This window comes from Vulpes vulpes, chromosome 1 (assembly GCF_048418805.1).
Source record: "Vulpes vulpes isolate BD-2025 chromosome 1, VulVul3, whole genome shotgun sequence".
Lineage (NCBI taxonomy): Eukaryota > Metazoa > Chordata > Mammalia > Carnivora > Canidae > Vulpes > Vulpes vulpes.
In genome coordinates this window covers 91,398,542-91,418,249 of record NC_132780.1, presented here as the reverse complement: position 1 = coordinate 91,418,249, position 19,708 = coordinate 91,398,542, and the positions used below count along the sequence as shown (strand labels likewise).

General features: G+C 47.3%; 1 protein-coding gene across 5 annotated transcripts; it reads left to right on the top strand.

Moving 5' to 3' along the window:
• Positions 1 to 3,148: 3,148 nt before the first annotated feature.
• Positions 3,149 to 18,510, top strand: TNFAIP3 (TNF alpha induced protein 3). 5 transcript variants are annotated; one of them, XM_072720035.1, is made up of 9 exons: positions 3,149 to 3,275; positions 6,628 to 6,937; positions 10,102 to 10,292; positions 10,947 to 11,094; positions 11,254 to 11,424; positions 12,222 to 12,402; positions 13,563 to 14,482; positions 15,105 to 15,286; positions 16,218 to 18,510. In XM_072720035.1, the coding sequence occupies exons 2-9, from the start codon at positions 6,643 to 6,645 to the stop codon at positions 16,500 to 16,502; spliced, it is 2,373 nt and encodes a 790-aa protein (XP_072576136.1). In that variant the 5' UTR covers positions 3,149 to 3,275; positions 6,628 to 6,642; the 3' UTR covers positions 16,503 to 18,510. The 5 variants fall into 5 exon arrangements, with proteins under 5 accessions (XP_072576136.1, XP_072576131.1, XP_072576142.1 ...); XM_072720030.1 differs by having other exon boundaries at positions 15,105 to 15,301; XM_072720041.1 differs by having other exon boundaries at positions 3,233 to 3,299; positions 15,105 to 15,301.
• The last annotated feature ends 1,198 nt before the right edge of the window (positions 18,511 to 19,708 follow it).

Sequence of the window (19,708 nt, the reverse complement as noted above, 5' to 3'; positions counted from 1 at the left end):
AAGAAGTAGTATTTAGGGAGAAGTTGGCATTTGTATGGTGATGAAGTCTATGACATCATTTATCACAGTTCTCCTTGTAATTAGAACCCAAGGAGAGAGAGCTTCCAGTATCTTCTCAGCACCAGCCTTGGAGAGCCTGCATATTGCTGAAGTCTCAAAACCCAGTCAAGGGTTATTAAAATTTGAAGCAGGCTTCAAAGCTACCCTGCAATAACTAAATATGGTACCTGCCTCTCTGTAATCTGGTTTCTCCTACCCCCTGCCCCTCCCTAACCCACCCTCTTGAGACTCGTATCTTTTTCATTATGTGGTATAGGGATACAGGCTACAGACACAGTCCTACAGACTAACTCGGAGAGGTCAAGTATATTCACTGTATGTGGTTTGTGTCATGGGAACGTTAGCATGTTTCACCACAGTGAAAATGGCACATAATCCAGGAATTCTCCGAAAACACTCCATATAATCAGAATTCAATTTTCCTCTTGTAAGGAAACAGGTGTTTTCCTCCTATGTGTCCACTAGACGTTAATAAGCATACCTTTCTCTTTGCAGAGCTCTGTTCATCTTGCTAGAGACTATCACAGAAATTAAAGTGCCTTGCGAGACTTTGGGGCACTCTATATCTCTCCAAATTTGATATTTCCTTTCCTGTACGCCCATATGGAGTCTCTCTGTTCCTCTTCCACTCTTCCTTCTGATTTACCACCGAGAAAATCCTTATTGGCTTGGTCCACGTGTTGTTAGAAAGGGAAACCTGTATGGCCAGAGCTCTGACTTAGAAGGCAGAGAGGACAGTAAACTCTAGGAATGGGCAGGATTGAGGATGCTTCCTCAACAGAGAGTCAGTCCAGCAGAAGAACTGGGGAAAAGGGGAGAGAGCAACACTGAGAGTTACAGACCACTCCTGCATCTGACTGCTATTAACTCATCACAAATCCCAGCAGGCAAGACGGTATAGTGGCTACTATGGGACACTCGAAGTGGCGGATTCGGTCATGGTCTTTCAGGCTTGTTACTCCTGCTATTGCATCCCCACTCATCAAACCAAGCAGCAGATGTAAACCTAGAGGGGCAATGGAAGCTACAGGGGAGGTTGCAGGGCCGGAGCCAGACAGGAGAGAGAGCAGGCAAATTCTATTCCCAAAGGAGCACAAGGGGACAGTGGTCTGAGGGTGTTCTTTCATGTATACCATCTTTTATCATCTCAGCTAGCCCAGCATATTTCCTGAGGATGGAACGAAGGCCCACCTGGCTCCCAAGCTCACCTTCTGCTGCTGCCCAGCACCCACCTTTGACTAAGTGACTGCTGTGTGTTTGTGAGGCTGGGGGCCAGGGTAGAAACAATGGCCTTGAGATTTTAAGCCTTGGAGGATCTTTTCTGAGAGTAATATTTAAGACCCAACAGTGTTTACCTTGGAGTAAACAGGCCCACTTCCAATCACGGCTCTGCCACTGACCGACGGTGTAGACTTGGGGGGGCTTAAGCTTCTTACACTTTAATTTCATAGCTTCAAAGTGGAGTTGTTTTGAGGCCTAAGTGGCAGAGTGCCTTTCAAACACTTAGCCTAGAGAGCGGCATTTAGTAAGGACTTAGTAAACATTATTATTATCATATTCCCTATGCATTGTTTGAGAGTTGGTAGCTAAAAACATTTGTGAATGAACAGCTTATACCAGCAGGTATAAGAAGAAATGCCAGGAGGTTTGGAGTTGTCAAAAGTCCCAGCCACTGGTTTCAAATGGCCAGCACCAGCCTTGGAAGCTTGGCCACTTCTGACTCTCCGCTCTGAGTGTCTCTTTGCCAAAAATGTGCCACCTCGTCCTCATCCAGTCCTCCATCCAGTCTCCGCAGGTCCTTACTGGAGAGGAAAGCATATTTTTCTAATTCCAAAACTGAGATACACGGCCCAACAAGTATAATTTTCATTATAAGTCTAAGTCTAGAAGGGGACCATGCACAGAATATTTCAATCTGGTTCTAGTTTAGCTATTCTAAGAAATGCGCCAAGGGGGACTCTTAGCCGGTAAAAGGGCCTGCCTCTCCCTCTGCAGTTCAGGCACCTCCACTGTCCAAGTGGCTGACACCTATTTCCACAGGACGTCCTTTGGGTAAAGACTGCGGGTTACCACACTATTTAATAAGGGGTGGGGGTCGTGGGTGGGTAAAATGTATTATCAGCCCTTGACACCTTGGCCTGAACTAATGGTCAGGTCATCAAAAAGAGCTCCTAATAGGGCCTTAGGGGGGACACGCAAGGACAGTAATAATGGACTAGAAATGACTTCTGAACCGAAATGCTCCTGAATGCCGAGCCCCCTGGGCACCTGGCGTGCAGGAAGGGAGAAAGGGGAATCAGTAAAGTGCAGACCAGGGTTGATGGTTGCTCTGGTCCTCGACTTCACCTAAGACAGGTTTTGCTCCTGCAGATTCCAAGGCTGTGGGCCTCAGGTCACCCCCAACAGCCCGCCGTCCGGGTGGCAGAACGCGGGGATGGGGACCGAGGGTTGTGAAATCCCCGCCGGGGCCCAGAGCAGGGCGCTCCGACGAGCTCATCACGTGCACGGCCGAAGGCTGCGGTCCCGGACGCCCGGGTGGTTTTTAGGGTTTTCTTTCTTTATTATTTCCCTTATTGTTCTCCACAGTTGGTGATTTTCTGCAGAAAAACGGCTGAGAAAAAAGAACCTATTTCATTTCCAGTTCCCATCACCGCGATTTCCACATGGATGTGACGTTGGGCCAGCTTCCGAAATGCCCAGGTGACTCACGCGGGGACACCCGGGGGCGGGGCTCAGGAGTTTCTCGCGCGGGGGGGCGGGGCGGGGCGGGGCGGGGCGGGGCGCGGCGCCGCCGGCCTCCTGCGCCGCCCGCGCCCCCTGCGCCCCCTGGCGGCCGGCGACCGCGGGGCTCGGCGCCGGCCCGGGCGTCACGTGACTGGAAAGTCCCCGGGTGGAAATCCCCGTTCTCCGCCGGCGGTAAAACAGAAAGGGAAAAAGAGAACTGGCAGTCTGCAGTCTTCGCGGCGGGCCGGTGCAGCGCGCTCGGAGCCCGCGGGGGCGGAGCGGTGACAGCAGCCGCCGGGACAAGTGCGGCGGCGGCGGCGGCGGCGGGCGCGAGCCACACGGCCCCCGGCGGGCGGGCGGGCGGGCGAGCGAGCGCCGAGCCCCGGCGTCCATGGGGCGCCTCCTCCGCGCGGCCCGGACCCCCGCCTGCGGCGCGCGCCTGCCCTGACCCGGACTTGGGACTGCGGGAGAGCACCGCGCGGCCGGGACAGGTGAGCGCCGCGCGGCCGGGACAGGTGAGCGCCGCGTGCCCGGGCCGCCTGCCACCGGCTCGGCGGGGCCCGGGCTGCGCGGGCGCGTCGCTGGCAGCTCCTCGCGGGCGGAGCTTGTCGGCCGTCGGCGCTCGCGGTGTGGGGTGTGAGATGCCGGCGTCGAGGTCGCCGCGCAGGGCGCGGGGTGACAGCTCCGGGCTCCCCGGCCGGCTGCTCCTCGCGGATGCTGCCCAGAACGCAGGCTGCAGCGCACGGCTGCAGAGGAGCCTCCGGACTGCTGGGCCGGGTGGTCCTCGGCGCTTTGCCCCCTTTCGTGCCCCTTTTATTTCTCGATCGAGCTCTGGATGCTCGCGGACGCGGAGACCTTGCAGGACCGCGGTGGCTTCTCCCCGGCGGGTGCAGAACCAGGCGGCCCGCCGGGCGGGGGTGGGGACGGGGCCAGCCAGCCTGTCCAGGGACAGCTCGCAGGCCCCCGCAGCCCGCTGCAGGGAGGTGGGGGGGGGGGGCGCAGGGACGGGCCGAGCTGCTTCGGGCGCCGCCGCGCGAGCAGTGTGCGGGGGGCAGCGGGACGTTGGCCTGCGGTGCGGGTGCCCCAGCTCACGGCGGGCGCAGCCCCTGCCCCAGCCCCTGCCCCACAGCCCGACGGCCGCTGTCAGCCGGCTCGGCCCACATCCTGCCACCTGGCCTCTCAGGACAGCAGTGGTATTAAGTAAGGAAGGAGCTCAGCTCTTTTGAGACCGCTTTGTTTTCAGTTCTCCCCGCCTCTGATCTTTCCTTGGAAGGCTGCTCTGGTCAAGGGTCTCAGGGCAGCATTTGGGGAGGGCCGTGGCTCATCACGGTTCATCCTCTGGACCTTAGCACCAGGGTCTGCAGTTGTTACGCAGCCGGTTATAGCTCCATTCCCATCGTCTAAGGTGCTTCTTTGTTTGGTTGGTTTTTTTAGACAATTCTTCGTACAGGTTTTGGAGTTTAGGAGTGATATTACCAAAAATTCGATGAGGCATTTATTGATTTAAAAAAAAAAAAAAGTCAGTGAGGTGACAAATGTAAAAGAAATGGTAAGGGTGATAGATGTCTTTACCTGTAAGGACGTTACGGTTATAGGTCAGGAAAATTTAGTCTTTAATCTTAAAAGTGGAGAAGTCTGAGAACTGGGAACTTGGCTGGTGGGTTCTAATTCTTTTCAGGAGGCGATCGATTCCACAGTGTTTGCAAGGCTAAAACTATGAATGGGATGACCCAGGGCTATACAGTGCTGACAGTTGCATGTCTTACATACGGCAAAGAGCCCTTGTGCTATTTGAGGTCTTTGCTGAAAGATCTTCAAATTAGAAGAGATTAAGAGAAGATTCAGAAAACTCAAAAGGCAACACCTAGCTTGTTTCAAATCTTTTTACTTCCGGCCTCTTCCCGTCTGGCAGCGGCAGGCACAGGGATGGTGTTGTGGGAACAGCAAGGGGCAGGTGTTGGAAGATCTGGCTTCCAGGCAAAGCTGTCTGCCTTGGGTGGTGTGGAACCTGAGCAGGACCCGTACTCGTGTTGCCTTGGCTGTGGACAGGGAATAAGGGCACCTGTGATTTTTAGTCCCAGCATCCAGCATGGCTCTCAGCAGGTGAGCAGGCAGTGCTTTTTAAGCAATGGACAGATGAATGAGTGATTGTGAGACTGGCCATGCCACAAAGTGGAAATGGGTGTAATGTTTTTATTGCTTCACTATGCTTGTGCCCTGCAATAATTTTGCCCAGTTCCACCTTCAGGGAACTGAAGGAAAGATTACCAACTGGCCCAGAGAATAACTTCTCCCAGGCCTCATTGACAATCAGATTTGGACTCCTGGTCCAAAACTATCACCAGAAAACTCCTCAGAAGCAACCTTGGGTCATCTACTTTAACCTCTCTATTTTGGACCACAAGTTTTAAATCACTTCATCAATGGCTTTAAGAGAGCCTAGACCCATCTAGGAATGGCTTCCCTAAAATCTAGGTTTCTTCTCACTCTTACATAGGTTTCAAGTCTTCCTCAACTAGAAGCTTGCCCTGGCAAATAGTATGGTGCAGGAGTGAGATTAGCAATCTCCATGAAACTTCCTAGGGAATGTCTTCATGCTCCAAAACCCATCTTTGCCTTCATCTTGGAAACCAAGATGTATGTTGGGGCACCCTGCTAAGGCTTGTGGACGAGAGCTGGCTTTCCACACAGCTCCACATTGCAGAGATCCCACGTTGCATCCATTCACAACATCCTACGCTATTGGCATGGGTTGTAGATGCTGGGTTTTGCCCCCCTCCCCCCACCCCCCCCCCCACTTCCTTCATTTATCATGAGCATCCCCCTGGCTGAAACATCTTTCCTTGCCCATTTCTAGACTTTTATTTCCTTCTACCAGCAGATAATGTTTCAAGATTCCAGGGTGAAGACAGGGTGGGAAATGCATTTGAGTGTTTGTACCTGGACAATGATAATAAATGTAGTTAAGTTGAAATAATTGAAATCTAATGCCTGCTCTCGGAAGTGTAAAATTTATTCTTGTATTATTATTATTATTATTATTATTAATTATTCTATGTCCTATTCTGATGTTGTGAAGTTCAGTGGAGAGGTTCTGAAAGACTTATCGTTGACCCTTAAAACTGCAAAGCTTCTTACTGGAAATAGGCTTTTTCATTGGTTCTAAGATATTCAGTTTTAACCTTTATAAATATTATAATACATTTTTGTAAATAAGCCCTTGATAAATATTTCTCTCCGGGGCTAAAGAGGAAACTCTAATCAGCAGCCTACGTGACAACATAAAATTGTGAGATTTTCCACAAAACATTTATTTATTCTGCAGTGTAGGGTGGGAGGGCTTAAAAGAGATAAATCAAGGCTTTGCCTAAAAGCCAGGGCTGCTCAGCAGTGGTCTTAAGGGAGAAGCTCAGGACTTGTCAGGGCCACCTTGTGCCCGTCACTGGCATTCAGAGCTCCGAAGCCCCGGTGGCTGTGTCAGAGTGTCATGAGAATGAGAGGGGAGCTTGTTGGTTATGAGGTGCAGTACCTGTTGCTGACGGACGGGCTTGGCTCCCTGACAGACGTTACTGAAAACACGGGTTATTCCCCTCCTCCTCAATACCCACTCCCCGCCTTCCTTCTCTTGTTTAGACTAATCTTTAAAAGTGATGTAACTTAAAACAGTCCAGTGTGAGTTAATCTCGGGGGCCAGCTAGTATCCTGGAGTAGAGGTGACTAAGATCTTTTGCCTACAGATGAGGCTAATGACAAGATCAAACACTGGGGTTTCCTGCAGGCAGGTATATAGGAGTGGTATCGAAGTCGGGCTAACGGAATGGGTTTTTCTTCCCTCCTCTTCAGGTGTTGCAGAGCACGATGGCTGAACAGCTCCTTCCCCAGGCTTTGTATTTGAGCAACATGCGGAAAGCTGTAAAGATACGAGAGAGAACTCCAGAAGACATATTTAAGCCAACCAATGGGATCATTCATCATTTTAAATCCATGCACCGATACACACTAGAAATGTTTAGAACTTGCCAGTTTTGTCCACAATTTCGGGAGATCATCCACAAAGCCCTCATTGACAGAAGCATCCAGGCCTCCCTGGAAAGCCAGAAGAAGCTCAACTGGTGTCGGGAAGTCAGGAAGCTGGTGGCACTGAAAACGAATGGTAAGAAGCTTTTGTCTAGGTGTTGGCTCCTACAGTACTGGATCCCCATTCATCAGAGTCTAATAGCACTGGTCCAAACTCAAGCCTTTTGAGAGCATAACCACTTTAGTATAGAATACTCTATAAAAAGCATGTGATAAAAGCAAGCTTGTATACCGGTGTTTTTATTAAGGATATTTTGTAGTTGTGCATATTAGAGAGCAGAACCACTCAGGCTTGAGGAATGCATCTCTAAACATCCATTAGGGGACTTAGGTATCTAATTTTTGTGGCTATTTGTGTAATCATTTGTAAAATACCCTTTCCTGACCAGTCATGGAAACCTTAAAAGATTTTAAGTTCAAAAGGAAAGCATGGTGTGAAAATTAGTATTACTATTGTCTCCCACAATCATTAGAAAATGTTCATAATGATGACCTTACATATTTTGAATTGATGACATGTTATGGCTTAACCAGTGAATGGCTGCTGTCTGCCTCTCCCTTACCTAGGTTCTGTTGGTTTTGGTCCCAAGATACAAAGTAGAAAGATACTTGAGATTTTTAGCCCAGATTTAGAGACCTTTACTTCACTATTTTTAGGGATTCCTAGTTCTGAATTTCTTGTGTCTCTCTGTGTGTATCTACCTATTGGCCCTTTACTACTGGTAGTTGTTTCCTGTTCTAAACTTCACTGTTTTGTTTTTTGTTTTTTGATTATTACCCTTGAGCAAGAGTATGTGTGTCATGGCAACATCCGAGCCTACGAGATACAAAATCCTACGTTAAAACATCACTGATTATTACAGCATCAAGTAGACTGTTCACCATCAATTAAATGCTTATAGTCTAGATGAGGGCAGAAATCAGGTACTTATGTAAGTAACAGTCCTTCTTTAAGACCACCTCGATCAAAATAATAGTCCTAAGCATAGGAAATCCTTGTCAGTGAGAGGATAAGAATATTAATTAAGTTAGTTGATACCTTAACTTTGGACATTTTTGAGTTGGGTAATGTGGAGTGATTGGAGATACGTATTCTGGTGGGGGGGTGTCTTGTGCATAATTACTACAATATCTTGCATCTTGTACTTTTGAAGTACAGATTCTTAGAAACAAAAGTAGAATGAAAACTGGGGAGAGCTAGTGTTTACATTGTTCTTGGCCCTAAATCAAGTGATGCGTAGAAGTGGGTAATTATGTTAAGTCATCATCAAGGGGTTTATATTCCTGACAGCTTGTGGTTTTAACTCTCTTCCATTTTGTTACCAAAAAGACAGAATGAACGTTGGGAAAGTTGGAAACAGATTAGAGATGTGGTAGGAAAAGGAAAACCTTCCTATCTTTAACAGAATTAACTGACATTTTAGGTTGAACTTCTGCCTTAAGAAGAAATGAATGTAAATAGTCAACACTTGTCTTGCCAAGATAAGTCATTAAAGTCAACAAGGATTCATGCTACAAATCAAGCTACAGAAGCAAGTGTTTTATAACAGTTTCTGGGAAATAGGAATTTGGGGGCTCAGACCCTTTTATTTTCCCAGTTTGAAGAAAATTTCTTAAAATTCTGGAAAAGGGAGAAAGATATTTAGAGGAGGGGAGATAGACAAAGTGACTTTTACTCTGGCTTTTATGAAGCACCTTTAAAAAAAAAAAAAAAAAAACTTTCTCCACTAGGAAGGTTCTACAAAATCAATGGTCTGTTTGGGGAGGGGGTGATTAACAAGTTTGCATTTGAGGATATGAGACTGCGGTGAATGAGGAAGGGAGTAGGTGGCATAAAATTGAAACTTCATGTGAAAAATTCCAGCGTCTATTGGCTGTGGCGATTTCACTTGTATAATGAGTAGCCCTATTCCAGCTCACCCTGGCCACACCCACTTGGAAAGTCCAGGGCGCCCTTCGCAGTTTAAATGTCTACACACCAGAACAAAAAGTACAATAGCTGTTGCTCAATTGCTAGTCAAATCACTTAGCACTGGGGAATTCCAGATGTTACTTAGGGAATTTTGTACTGGTGCATCTCAATAAAGAACTGAAAGTAAGCACAAGAAGAAGAAAAAAAAGCCTTATCTTTGCTCTAGATTTTGCAAAGGGGAAATTTCAACAGAATGCAATCGTTGCCACACTTCTGCCAAGACAAAAGGCTGAGCGATCTTTTTTGTTCGCTTGTGTGAATCCTTAGCTTGTCTTTCTGTGTGTATGAATTGCAGGGGTGCCTGCTGCGGATGTATATGCTTGAGGGGCCTTCGTTGTTGTTTTGTTTTTGTTTTTTACAGTTTGGCTACAATTAAGATTTGATAAAAATTTCAAAAAGCTTTTGTAGCCCCGCTTGTAGAGTAATGTAAGAAAACAGTTGAACTCTTCTTTATGAAAACAGTGGTGCATTTGCCCACAAGATAGTAAGGAGTTAACTCGTTTGGTATTAAACATTCTCCCCAAATGTTTATTGTTTCGAGGTTGGGAAAAAAAGGCAGTCTCTTGAATTGTGGGTTTTAGCCTGTGAAAGGAACAGGTTAATGGAGTAAATTTAGACCTATCTTTTTCTCACATGCTCAAAAGGCAGGCTGAGGAGGTAACTCGGGGTTCTTGATCCCACTTCACAAACCAGGAGAGGAAACTCCCAGGCCCCAGAGGCCTCAGTGGAATGGTCAAGTCATTTACCACTGAGTCATAGCCAGACTGTCCTTGTCTAGTGAACGGAGCCAAGCCAGCTTCCTGGTTTGTGCATATCACCTTGTGTGTTCTCTGTAGAGCCAGAGAGTAACCGTGCCTTTGTCTTAGCCAAAACATCAAGGAATGCTAGAATGAAATGAACTGTAGAGATCTTAATCCAATACCCTCATTTCACAAAGAGAAGAAATACACAGAAGTTGACAAATTTCCCCCAAAGGTGACACCTAAACCAGTTAGGGCAAGCCGGGCTAGACCCAAGGTCCCCCAATAATCATTCCCTGGTTTCTTTGCTCTGTTGGTGTCAGGCATTAAAAATAAGAGCGAAAAGAATTTTTGTTTTTTCCCTTAAAGCTGTCATCGCCTTGTGCAATGATCTCATTAGCCCTTGGACTAAGAAATTAAACCATTGCCATTTCTCACATGCCCTCTTGGGTCCCCTCTGATAGCAGCAGGGTTCATGCATCTTAAAAACCTTTGCAGGCCTTTGATGTGTATGGCTTCTGTCCTCAGGCGATGGAAACTGCCTCATGCATGCTGCCTCTCAGTACATGTGGGGTGTTCAGGACACAGATTTGGTTCTGAGGAAGGCGCTCTTCAGCACTCTCAAGGAGACGGATACACGCAACTTTAAATTCCGCTGGCAGCTGGAGTCTCTTAAATCCCAGGAGTTTGTGGAAACGGGACTTTGCTACGACACTCGGGTATGTTCCCCCATGAAGTATCTATCGATAGAGCTCCACGCTGAGCAAAGGGTCCCTCAGGCCAGCCCCTGCTCTCAAGGAGCATATGATTTACTAGGTCATGTGCACTTGGCGAAGTAAAGCATTCAATGGAAAACACCCGAAACCTCTGATGGGATGACCCTGAGGCTTTTGTCACTGCTGGGAGGTTTCCAGGCAACAGATTCCCAGCTGTGCATCTCTTCCTTTTAGAAGGGCATCTGCTCACAGCCTTTCCTGTGGTGTTTTGGTTGCTTTCCAACCTGCCTGCCCTTTGCACACTTTGCTGAGCCCGCCAATCAAAATCAGACGTGGGGCTCCCCATTCTCAGTCACAGGCTTGGAATTTTTGTGTACATTTGGATAAGGGGCTTTGGTGTTATGCCTCATCAGGGATTTTTTTGAAGGCAGGTGCTGTCCCCATCCTCCCCCGCTTGTAAGTGTGCCTTAGAGTGGAAAAAAATAAAGGAAAAAAAACCAAAAGGGGGAAAAAGGGTGATCATTTGAACGATGATTTCCAAAAAGGGGAAAAGTAAGCTGAGTTATATAAATGAATAATTCTATCACGAAGTCATACTGAGTTTTTAATGCATAGTACATTCAATCATGATTTTTCCCTTTACCTGCTTCTCTTTAGAATTGGACCGATGAATGGGACAGCCTCGTCAAAATGGCATCCACGGAGACACCCGTGGCCCGAGGTGGACTTCAGTATAACTCCCTGGAAGAAATACACATATTTGTCCTTTGCAACATCCTTAGAAGGCCAATCATTGTGATTTCAGGTGAGAGGCCACGGGTCACTTATTTGTATTCGAGTGCTGTTGAGCTTTAATGCTTTAGCTCTTGGGAAAAACCCAGACTTCCCAGGGGCAGTAGTAGCTGAAGGGAATTTGATGAAAATCACCTGAGGGCCTTATTTCTTTTGCTCTTTCTCTAAACAGACAAAATGCTGAGAAGTTTGGAATCGGGTTCTAATTTCGCTCCTTTGAAGGTGGGCGGGATTTACTTGCCTCTCCACTGGCCAGCCCAGGAGTGCTACCGATACCCCATCATTCTCGGCTATGACAGCCAGCATTTTGTACCCCTGGTGACCCTGAAAGACAGCGGACCTGGTAAGAAAACCAAGCATGAGTTCACATTTGTAACTGCTGGGCTCTCTGGCAATAGCCTCATTTATGTTTATTAGCTATTTTTTATATGAATACAGTGTTGTTTCATGTGCCTGATTAGCAACAGTAATGCAGTGGCAATATTCCCAATACCCACTATCTTTGTGTATGGCTTGGAAAGCACTTTCCATAGCTTAATTGCAAGTAGGAGATACATATACACCCATGACTACTGCCATTTGATCCATTTGATCCATAACTGAATGAGGCACACAGAGCCCTGGCACGGAGCAGATAAATGTCTGTCAGGTTAGCTGCTATTATGATGGCTTCCAGTGGAAGAGTGTGTGTGCTAAGTGCTTTAGAGACAGCATTTCATTTCATTTCATCCTCATAGCGTTCCTATGGGCTATAAGCCCTGGGAGCCTTATCTTACAGATGAGAACCTTGAAACTCAGAGAGGTTCAATAACTTGCCTGATGTCACAGAGCTTGATAATGGCAAAGTGAGGATTTAATCTCAGATCAGTCTGGTTCCGAAGTGTGGCAATGTAACCAATGAGATCCACTGCCTCCAGGCTGCCTGATATTCTCTAACCTTCCAGAACAAAGCATTTTATGTTAGAGTTTAATGTAGTTTGTTTCTTCATCTGAGTGCGACTGGGGCTAGGTGATACTTTTCTACTCTTTCCTTGTATCCTTTTTATGTTTTCAAAATGTGATCATTATATAATGTGGCCTCACACATAATTTCATTTAGTAGAACCATGTGTCGCTTACGTGTTATTTTTTCCCCCTCAGAAATCCGAGCTGTTCCACTCGTTAACAGAGAGCGAGGAAGGTTTGAAGACTTAAAAGTTCACTTTTTGACAGATCCTGAAAATGAGATGAAGGAAAAGCTCTTGAAAGAGTACTTGATGGTGATAGAAATTCCTGTCCAAGGCTGGGACCATGGCACCACCCATTTGATCAATGCCGCAAAGTAAGAGTTTATCCTTAGCTCTACCCTTTGTCATCTTCAGTTGCTTTTACTTTCACCACATAAGGCAGTGCCACCCCAGCTCAAATAACCATAAAGTTATATGAAGCCAATCTCCTCCAATGTGAAACAAATTCAGAGTGGTGTACGTGAGTCAGAGAGGATGACCGGAGGCCATGCTAATTTGGGTTTCACAGGGGAAAAAGTAATTTATTCATGGTGATTTTCCTGCATATCTAGATGCTGACGGAATTGTGGCTTTTAAGTATATTGTATTAAACCAAGGATAGTTTTGTTTTGTTTTAATTGCCCTAGTACTAAGCTAGCAAATGAAAATTCTTGGAGATGAAAGCCTTTTTCTTTTGGCTTCTTGGTAAAGACAGACACATCAGACACAGACTGGGCTGTAGATCATGTTTCTGTGGCAGCCGTACGATTTTGGCCACATGAAAGTGACAGAGACCCAGAGTGCATGTTGTACAGGTATCCATATATTAAACACTGGCTTCCTGTTAGATGCCTGTTTGTTAGGACTTGAAATACACAAGAGGGGACGATGGAGGGATAGGAGAATCCGTTTCTCAAAGCGGAGGCGGGCCATTACAGAGGATCAGAAGTCCATGGACAGCACCTGTGAGCATGGCAGCTGCTTAGTCACTGTGCAGGGGGGTTAATGCTGATACAGACCAGGCACAAGTTTAAGATCAATAAGATCAATAACAGCAAAATAGAGGCAACGAGCTCTCAAAGTAGTTTGGACTATGAAGTAGCCTCATCCCAAATGAATACCCTATGTAATATTTTCATAGAAGTTTGAGAGAAGTTAAAAGGTAAAAGTGACTTTTGATAAGAGGAATAGAGTAATCAAGTGTGGAGGCATCCCCAGAATAGCCCTTTCTTTAGAATTATCTGTCATTTGGGGTGGACCAAGATTGATTAAGTAAGATTTTGATTCTTGAAATAACGAAATCTTCTTAGATGGACTGTGCTATTGGAAGCACAGACTCTTAATCATGAGCCTGCATTTCAGTGAATGCTTGTGAAGTTAATGCCATAATCCACATTCTAAAAGTTTGCCCTATGAACTAACGATATGAAATCGTGTGTGTGTAGTGTGTATCTGTGTTTGTGTGTAGCCTCATATTTTTCCTTTTGGTCTTTAGGCTGGATGAAGCCAATTTACCCAAAGAAATAAATCTGGTAGATGATTACTTTGAGCTCGTCCAGCACGAGTACAAGAAGTGGCAGGAGAACAATGAGCAGGAACGGAGAGAGACGCATGCTCAGAATCCTTTGGAACCTTCCGTTCCCCAGCTTTCTCTCATGGACGTAAAATGTGAAACACCCAACTGTCCTTTCTTCATGTCGGTGAACACCCAGCCTTTGTGCCACGAATGCTCAGAGAGGCGGCAAAAGAACCAAAGCAAATCCTCCAGGCTGCACTCCAAGCCAGGCCCTGAGGGGCTCCCGGGCATAGTGCTTGGGCCCTCCCGGGGAGAGGCCTATGAGCCCATGGGCTGGAGCCCCCAGGAGCCAGCTGGGGGACCTCATTCGGCCCCTCCAACAGCACCCAGCCTTTTCCTGTTCAGCGAGACGACCGCGATGAAGTGCAGGAGTCCCGGCTGCCCCTTCACGCTGAACGTGCAACACAACGGATTTTGCGAGCGCTGCCACAACGCCCGGCAGCTTACTGCAGGCCACAGCCCGGACAGCATGAGGCACTTAGACCCTGGGAAGTGCCGAGCCTGCTTACAGGACGTCACCCGGACATTTAATGGCATCTGCAGTACGTGCTTCAAAAGGACTACGGCGGAGCCCTCCTCGGGCCTCAGCTCCAGCGTCCCTCCTTCCTGTCACCAGCGGTCCAAGTCAGACCCCTCGCAGCTCATCCAGAGTCTCTCCCCACATGCTTGCCGCAGAGCCGGGACCGAGGCTCCCTCCGGCTGCCTCTCTCAGGCCACACGGACTCCAGGGGACAGGACGGGGACCAGCAAATGCAGAAAAGCCGGCTGCATGTATTTTGGGACTCCAGAAAACAAAGGCTTCTGCACGCTGTGTTTCATCGAGTACAGAGAAAACAAACGTGAGTGACATGATTAGTTTCCTAACCCCGTTTCAAAACCCCTGATCTAGAAGCTGCAAGAAAGCAGCCCCTCTGGGTGGTGGGCACAGTGGGACAGTCGCCTGGAGATGTAAGCCACAGAAATCCACCTTCCAAAACCCTACAGCACCTCGTAGATAGAGTTCAGAGGATTTGTGTCATGAGGTCATGCAGCATCTGGCATTTATAAGGTAGAGTTTAAACGGGACTTCTTTGGAAACGTAGGTGTGATAGAGAACATTCAAGATCCAAAGAGCAGTAGCTGGACTGAAGGAAGCCTCTGCCAACATTGTAAGAAAACCTGGGTGGTTTTAGCAATCTCTAGCTTGAAAGAGGGATGGGCAGTTGACATCTTTGCATGTTCTGTTACTGCACCTGGCCAGTGCAGCACATTCAAAAGTGAGACATCTGTAAAGTTACAGATGTTTTGATAATGACATTATTACCATTTTTTATTTGGCTGAATTTATAAGAGGCTGTGTTCATGGATGCATGGCATAGGCTGCCCTAAGCTGCATCCAGAACCCGTCTGTTTCTTTAACAGCAAGGTCTCTCCCTGCTTGGAGACCACATGAACACTGATGGGCCCCAAACTCTCTTTTAGATTTTGTCACTGCCTCAACAAAAGCCAGTCCCACGGCCCCCAGGTTCCAGAACGCTGTTCCGTGCTTGGGGAGGGAATGTGGCACCGTTGGCAGCACCGTGTTTGAAGGATACTGTCAGAAGTGTTTCATTGAAGCTCAGAGTCAGAGATTTCATGAAGCGAAAAGGACCGAAGAGCAACTGGTGAGACATTTTGAGGTACTTTCCCTCCCCCGCCAGGATGCCCTCCTGGCTGGAGCCCTTGCTTCTGACCAGACCATCAGACTCTCCTCCCAGCCAAGTTCCAGGGAAGAATTGTGGGGGTGGAGAGAAGTCATGTGGCCCCCAGGGTTGGAAGTGCAGTAGCTACTCTTGATTTTTATGGCTTAAGTGTACTTTAGAACTCATTTAAAAATTAAATGGAGGGACACCTGGGTGGCTCAGTGGTTGAGCGGCTGCCTTCAGCTCAGGGGATGATCCCAGGGTCCTGGGATCAAGTCCTGTATCAGGTTCCCCGCAGGCAGCCTGCTTCTCCCTCTGCCTGTGTCTCTCATGAATAAATAAATAATATCTTAAAAAAAAAAAACAAAGATGACTTAAAAACTAAATCAAGTCATCCATAGAATAAAACCTCTTAAAGCCCACAGAAAGCCAGACATTGAACAGAGACTGCTTGAATTTTAGTAGCAGCAAAGGCATCTGAGTGGCCAGCAGGCTTTCTGAAGTAATCCTTTGTCACGAGACAGGAGGAGGAGACAGAGCAACCCCAGTGCCTCCACACAGTGGCACATAAGAAAAGCAAACTTTGGCTGATGGGCGCCTGTCCCTTTGTTCACAAGAAGGGCAGCGTATTACTAATCCAAGCAGAGGCCGCTGGGCCAGGCTTCGCAGGCCTCTGGGCCAGGCCTGGTATTCGGCCTCCCGGGGGCCAGGCCTGCTTTCGTGGTCCTGGGCGGGGAGGCGTCCTTGGAGAGCTCCCATTCTCAGACTGTGTGTGCCGCTCCAGTTTCCCTGGGTCAGGCGGCTGCTCTCCATCCCATCGAGTTCTCTGTAGCTCCCTTCCTGGCTAATAGGTTTGCCTAGTGTTCTCCCTGAGAAAATGGGACCAACAGCTCTCTTTGCCCTTTCCACTCAGCGATCCAGCCAGCGCAGAGACGCTCCTCGAAGCACCCCGAGCGCCTCCAGGCCCAAGTGTGCCCGGGCCTCCTGCAAGAACATCCTGGCCTGCCGCAGCGAGGAGCTCTGCATGGAGTGCCAGCACCTCAGCCAGCGAGTGGGCGCCGGGGTCCACCGGGGCGAGCCGGTTCCCGAGGAACCCCCCAAGCAGCGCTGCCGGGCCCCCGCCTGCGATCACTTCGGCAACGCCAAGTGTAGTGGCTACTGCAACGAGTGCTTCCAGTTCAAGCAGCTGTACGGCTGAGGGATGCGGCAGGCTGGCCCAGCCACGGGGCGCCTCGAGCCTTAGCCAGCATGGTGCTAGCCCCCGAACACTCCTGTGCCGCAGCGGGGAGCTCCGGGGCGGCTTTGAGCCGGGGAGCAAAGAGAAGCTCCGGTCGCTGTCATCGCCGCCAGCGTTCCCATGTGGCCTTTGAGCAAGAGCAAGGCTAGTGACTGGTGGCAGATGGGTCTGGTCCTGCCCGGCCGGGGGCTGCTGCTGCTCCTCCTCCTTCTCCCCTCCTCCTCCTCCTCTTTTACCTCCTCCTCCTTTTCCTCCTCCTCCTCCTCTTCCTCCTCTTCTTCCTCCTCACCTGCCACTTGGAAAGCCAGGAACTTCATGGACTTGGGTGCCAGGACGGCTTCATCATCTCGGGAAGAAAGGGAGAAGATGCTCGGGCAGGCGGGCTGGGAAACCCAGAGCCATTCCACCCGCCCAGCCGCACGTGGGCCTGGCCCAGAGCTGAAGCTCCACGGGCCGCAGCCTTTGGCCGGGAGTCCAGGAAGCTCAGGGAGACCCGACATGTCCAGAGTGCCACTCAGTGGTGAGTGGCCTTTTCCTCCCCGCCTCGTCTCTTTCCCACGGACACGGCAGATACAGCCATCCACAGACTGTGGTTCTGAGGCTGCTGAGACTGAATAAGTTCACACTGAAAAGCAAACCAGCTGCTCTTTACCATATGCACCTTGGAAGAATCAATATTCTAGTGGGAAGATGTGTGACTCTTTGATTATCACTGTCTTCACTTCTAAAGAAGTTAGCTTGAACTGAGGTGTGCATAAAAATGTGTACATATATAATGTACCCTTATATTATGTATGAGGGAATTTTTTTATTACATTGAAATGCTGCCCTAGAGATTTAAGTAGGAAAACTGAATAATAACCTATTTTCTGGTTGTTGTTGGGGCGCCATCTGTATAGAGCTTGCATGAATTCAACCAGCTGTCTTGTTAAAGTGAGCTCCCTATTGTGTCTATGTAATTCACTTTATTTATTTTATTTCAAACTTCAAGGTTATTTAAATGAAGACGTTTCTTCTGCTCTGGGTAAAGCGCTTGCTATAGTGTCTTCTTGAAGTAACATATTCGTATTGAATCGTCTTTTAGGCGAGTTCCTTAGTACCTTGGGGATTTGGTCTCTTTGATGTACCGTGGTTGTCTTCCCTAAGAAAGAAGGAATTGCATCAAAGGTGTAGTCATTAAAAGCTCATGCTTCTTAATGAAACTTGGGTCAGAGCCACCTCCTAGCCACCTGCTTTCTGCAGTAGACAGATGCCTCTGAGTATCCTACCTCCTTAAAGATGAGATTGGGAAGGAATAGGGATGAAATTGGAGGAGGTCACGGGAAGATGTGACCTTTAATGATGGTTTTATTTGCTGTTTAACACTGTGTCCTGGGGTGCTGGCAGTGACCTCACATCCAGTGGCACTTTAGCGCCAGGACAGCAAAACCCTGTGACCATGAGCATAAGGAAATTTCTTTTTGTCCTTGGCCTGCAGTTTCTCTATTTGCTTTATGTTACTGTCATACTTGTTCTAGAAAAAAGGGGGAAACAAATTGTCCCTAGAGGTAAAGGCTGCCTTTTTTTTTTTTTTTTTTTTTTGGTCCAGATCTTATGACCTAAAAATATTAGCAACCTATAACTCTACACAGCCTTTACTTGTGCTACCTGACATGTTTGCCACTTGGAGTGCCATAAGTCTATTTCCTCAACATAAATCTTAATAATTTTTTCTAAAGATTTCAAATACTTCAGTGTTCATCCAGTTCTTCTGAAGTCAATATTTTAATATTTTGTGTGTATCGATATTTTCATTCTTAATGTGAAAAAATGGAATTATTTATACTTATTATAGAAAGCATTTGAAATTTGCACATTTAGTTGTCCCTAATAGAGAGCTATTTACTCTGTTGGATTCCTTCAAGTTTTCATAAATAAGTGTAACTTTTCACAAAAGTCAATATTAAAAAATAAATTATTTAAGAATAAATTTTGATGTTTTCTGTTTACAAATGATGATAAAGAGACTGTAATAAAAGCCATGTTTCCCAAACAGCTTCATTTTGAGGTACACCTGGTACACATGTCCCACCCCTGTTTAGTAAGAGAACTTTGTGAACATTATAATGGCATGAGGGTAGGGCATCGTTCAACAGCAAGGACACTGAGACCCAGACAAGAGTGGAAAAGGTTCACCTATGCCCATTCCCAGGGGCCATTAGGTCGCTGTGCCCCTCCAAACGTTCCTGCCCCTGGTCTTAATGCAGTGCTGAAAAGGAAAAGAGGACAGAGGAGCAGAGAAAGGCTTGGAAAGACAAAAATAGGAAGGAGGAGGAAAGCCTGGTGTAAGACTTCCTGGATCAGATTTAGAATAGGTGACATCTGGCTGTGGTGCCTAGGAGGACCAGCAGTACCAAAAACCTGGGAAATTGCAAAATGACACATTCTTCTGTCCAGTGCAAACATACCTGCAGAAGATTGATTTGGGAGGACTGCAGCTCCCAGAATCTGTTTTTTAAAGCTCCCTAGGAGATTCTGATCATCAGTGAGATTTTAGAACCATGCTTTAACAAATTATTCATGATCCTTTTTTAACTTATTGTGGGAAATGTTAACGCACAAGAAATGAGAGTATAACGAACCCCTATGTATCCATTATCTGGTTTTGACGGCTATCACATTTTACCAAATTTGTTTCATCTGTGACCCCCCCCTCTTTTTTCTGGATGATTTCAAAGCAAATCCTTACACCTACAAATATATCAGTCCACCTTTCTAACTGATCATTGTTCTTTCTATACAACCACCATTTTTACACCTAGCTAAATAATTTTTCGTGTCATCCAATGCTAACTATGAATTCTAACTTCTCAGGTTGTCCAGACATAGTCCTATTGCTTTGGGTTGCTAGCAGTAAAAGAACTTAAGGCTCTTTTATTCTGTAACATTCTCTTAATTTTTATTCTATTAATTTGTTGGGGCAATTGGGTCATTTGTTCTCTAGAAGAGCCTACGTTCTGAATTTGGCGAACTGCTTTCTTATGGTGCCATTTAACTTGTTCTTCTCTTCAGTACTTTGTATTCGATTCTAGTTCAATGAGGCGAGAACCATCCACAGGTGGTGCTGTGTGTCCCATAGAGTCCCGTCCTGTGTGAGCTCTATGAATGCCAACCCGGAAGAATCATAA

Excerpts from the sequence above, each read along its gene's own strand:
- TNFAIP3 (XM_025997898.2), top strand. The coding sequence starts at position 4,711 with ATGGTGTTGTGGGAACAGCAAGGGGCAGGTGTTGGAAGATCTGGCTTC. Across the intron at positions 11,095-11,253 it reads GCCAATCATTGTGATTTCAG|ACAAAATGCTGAGAAGTTTG; the intron begins GTGAGAGGCCAC and ends TTCTCTAAACAG. Across the intron at positions 11,425-12,221 it reads CCTGAAAGACAGCGGACCTG|AAATCCGAGCTGTTCCACTC; the intron begins GTAAGAAAACCA and ends TTTCCCCCTCAG.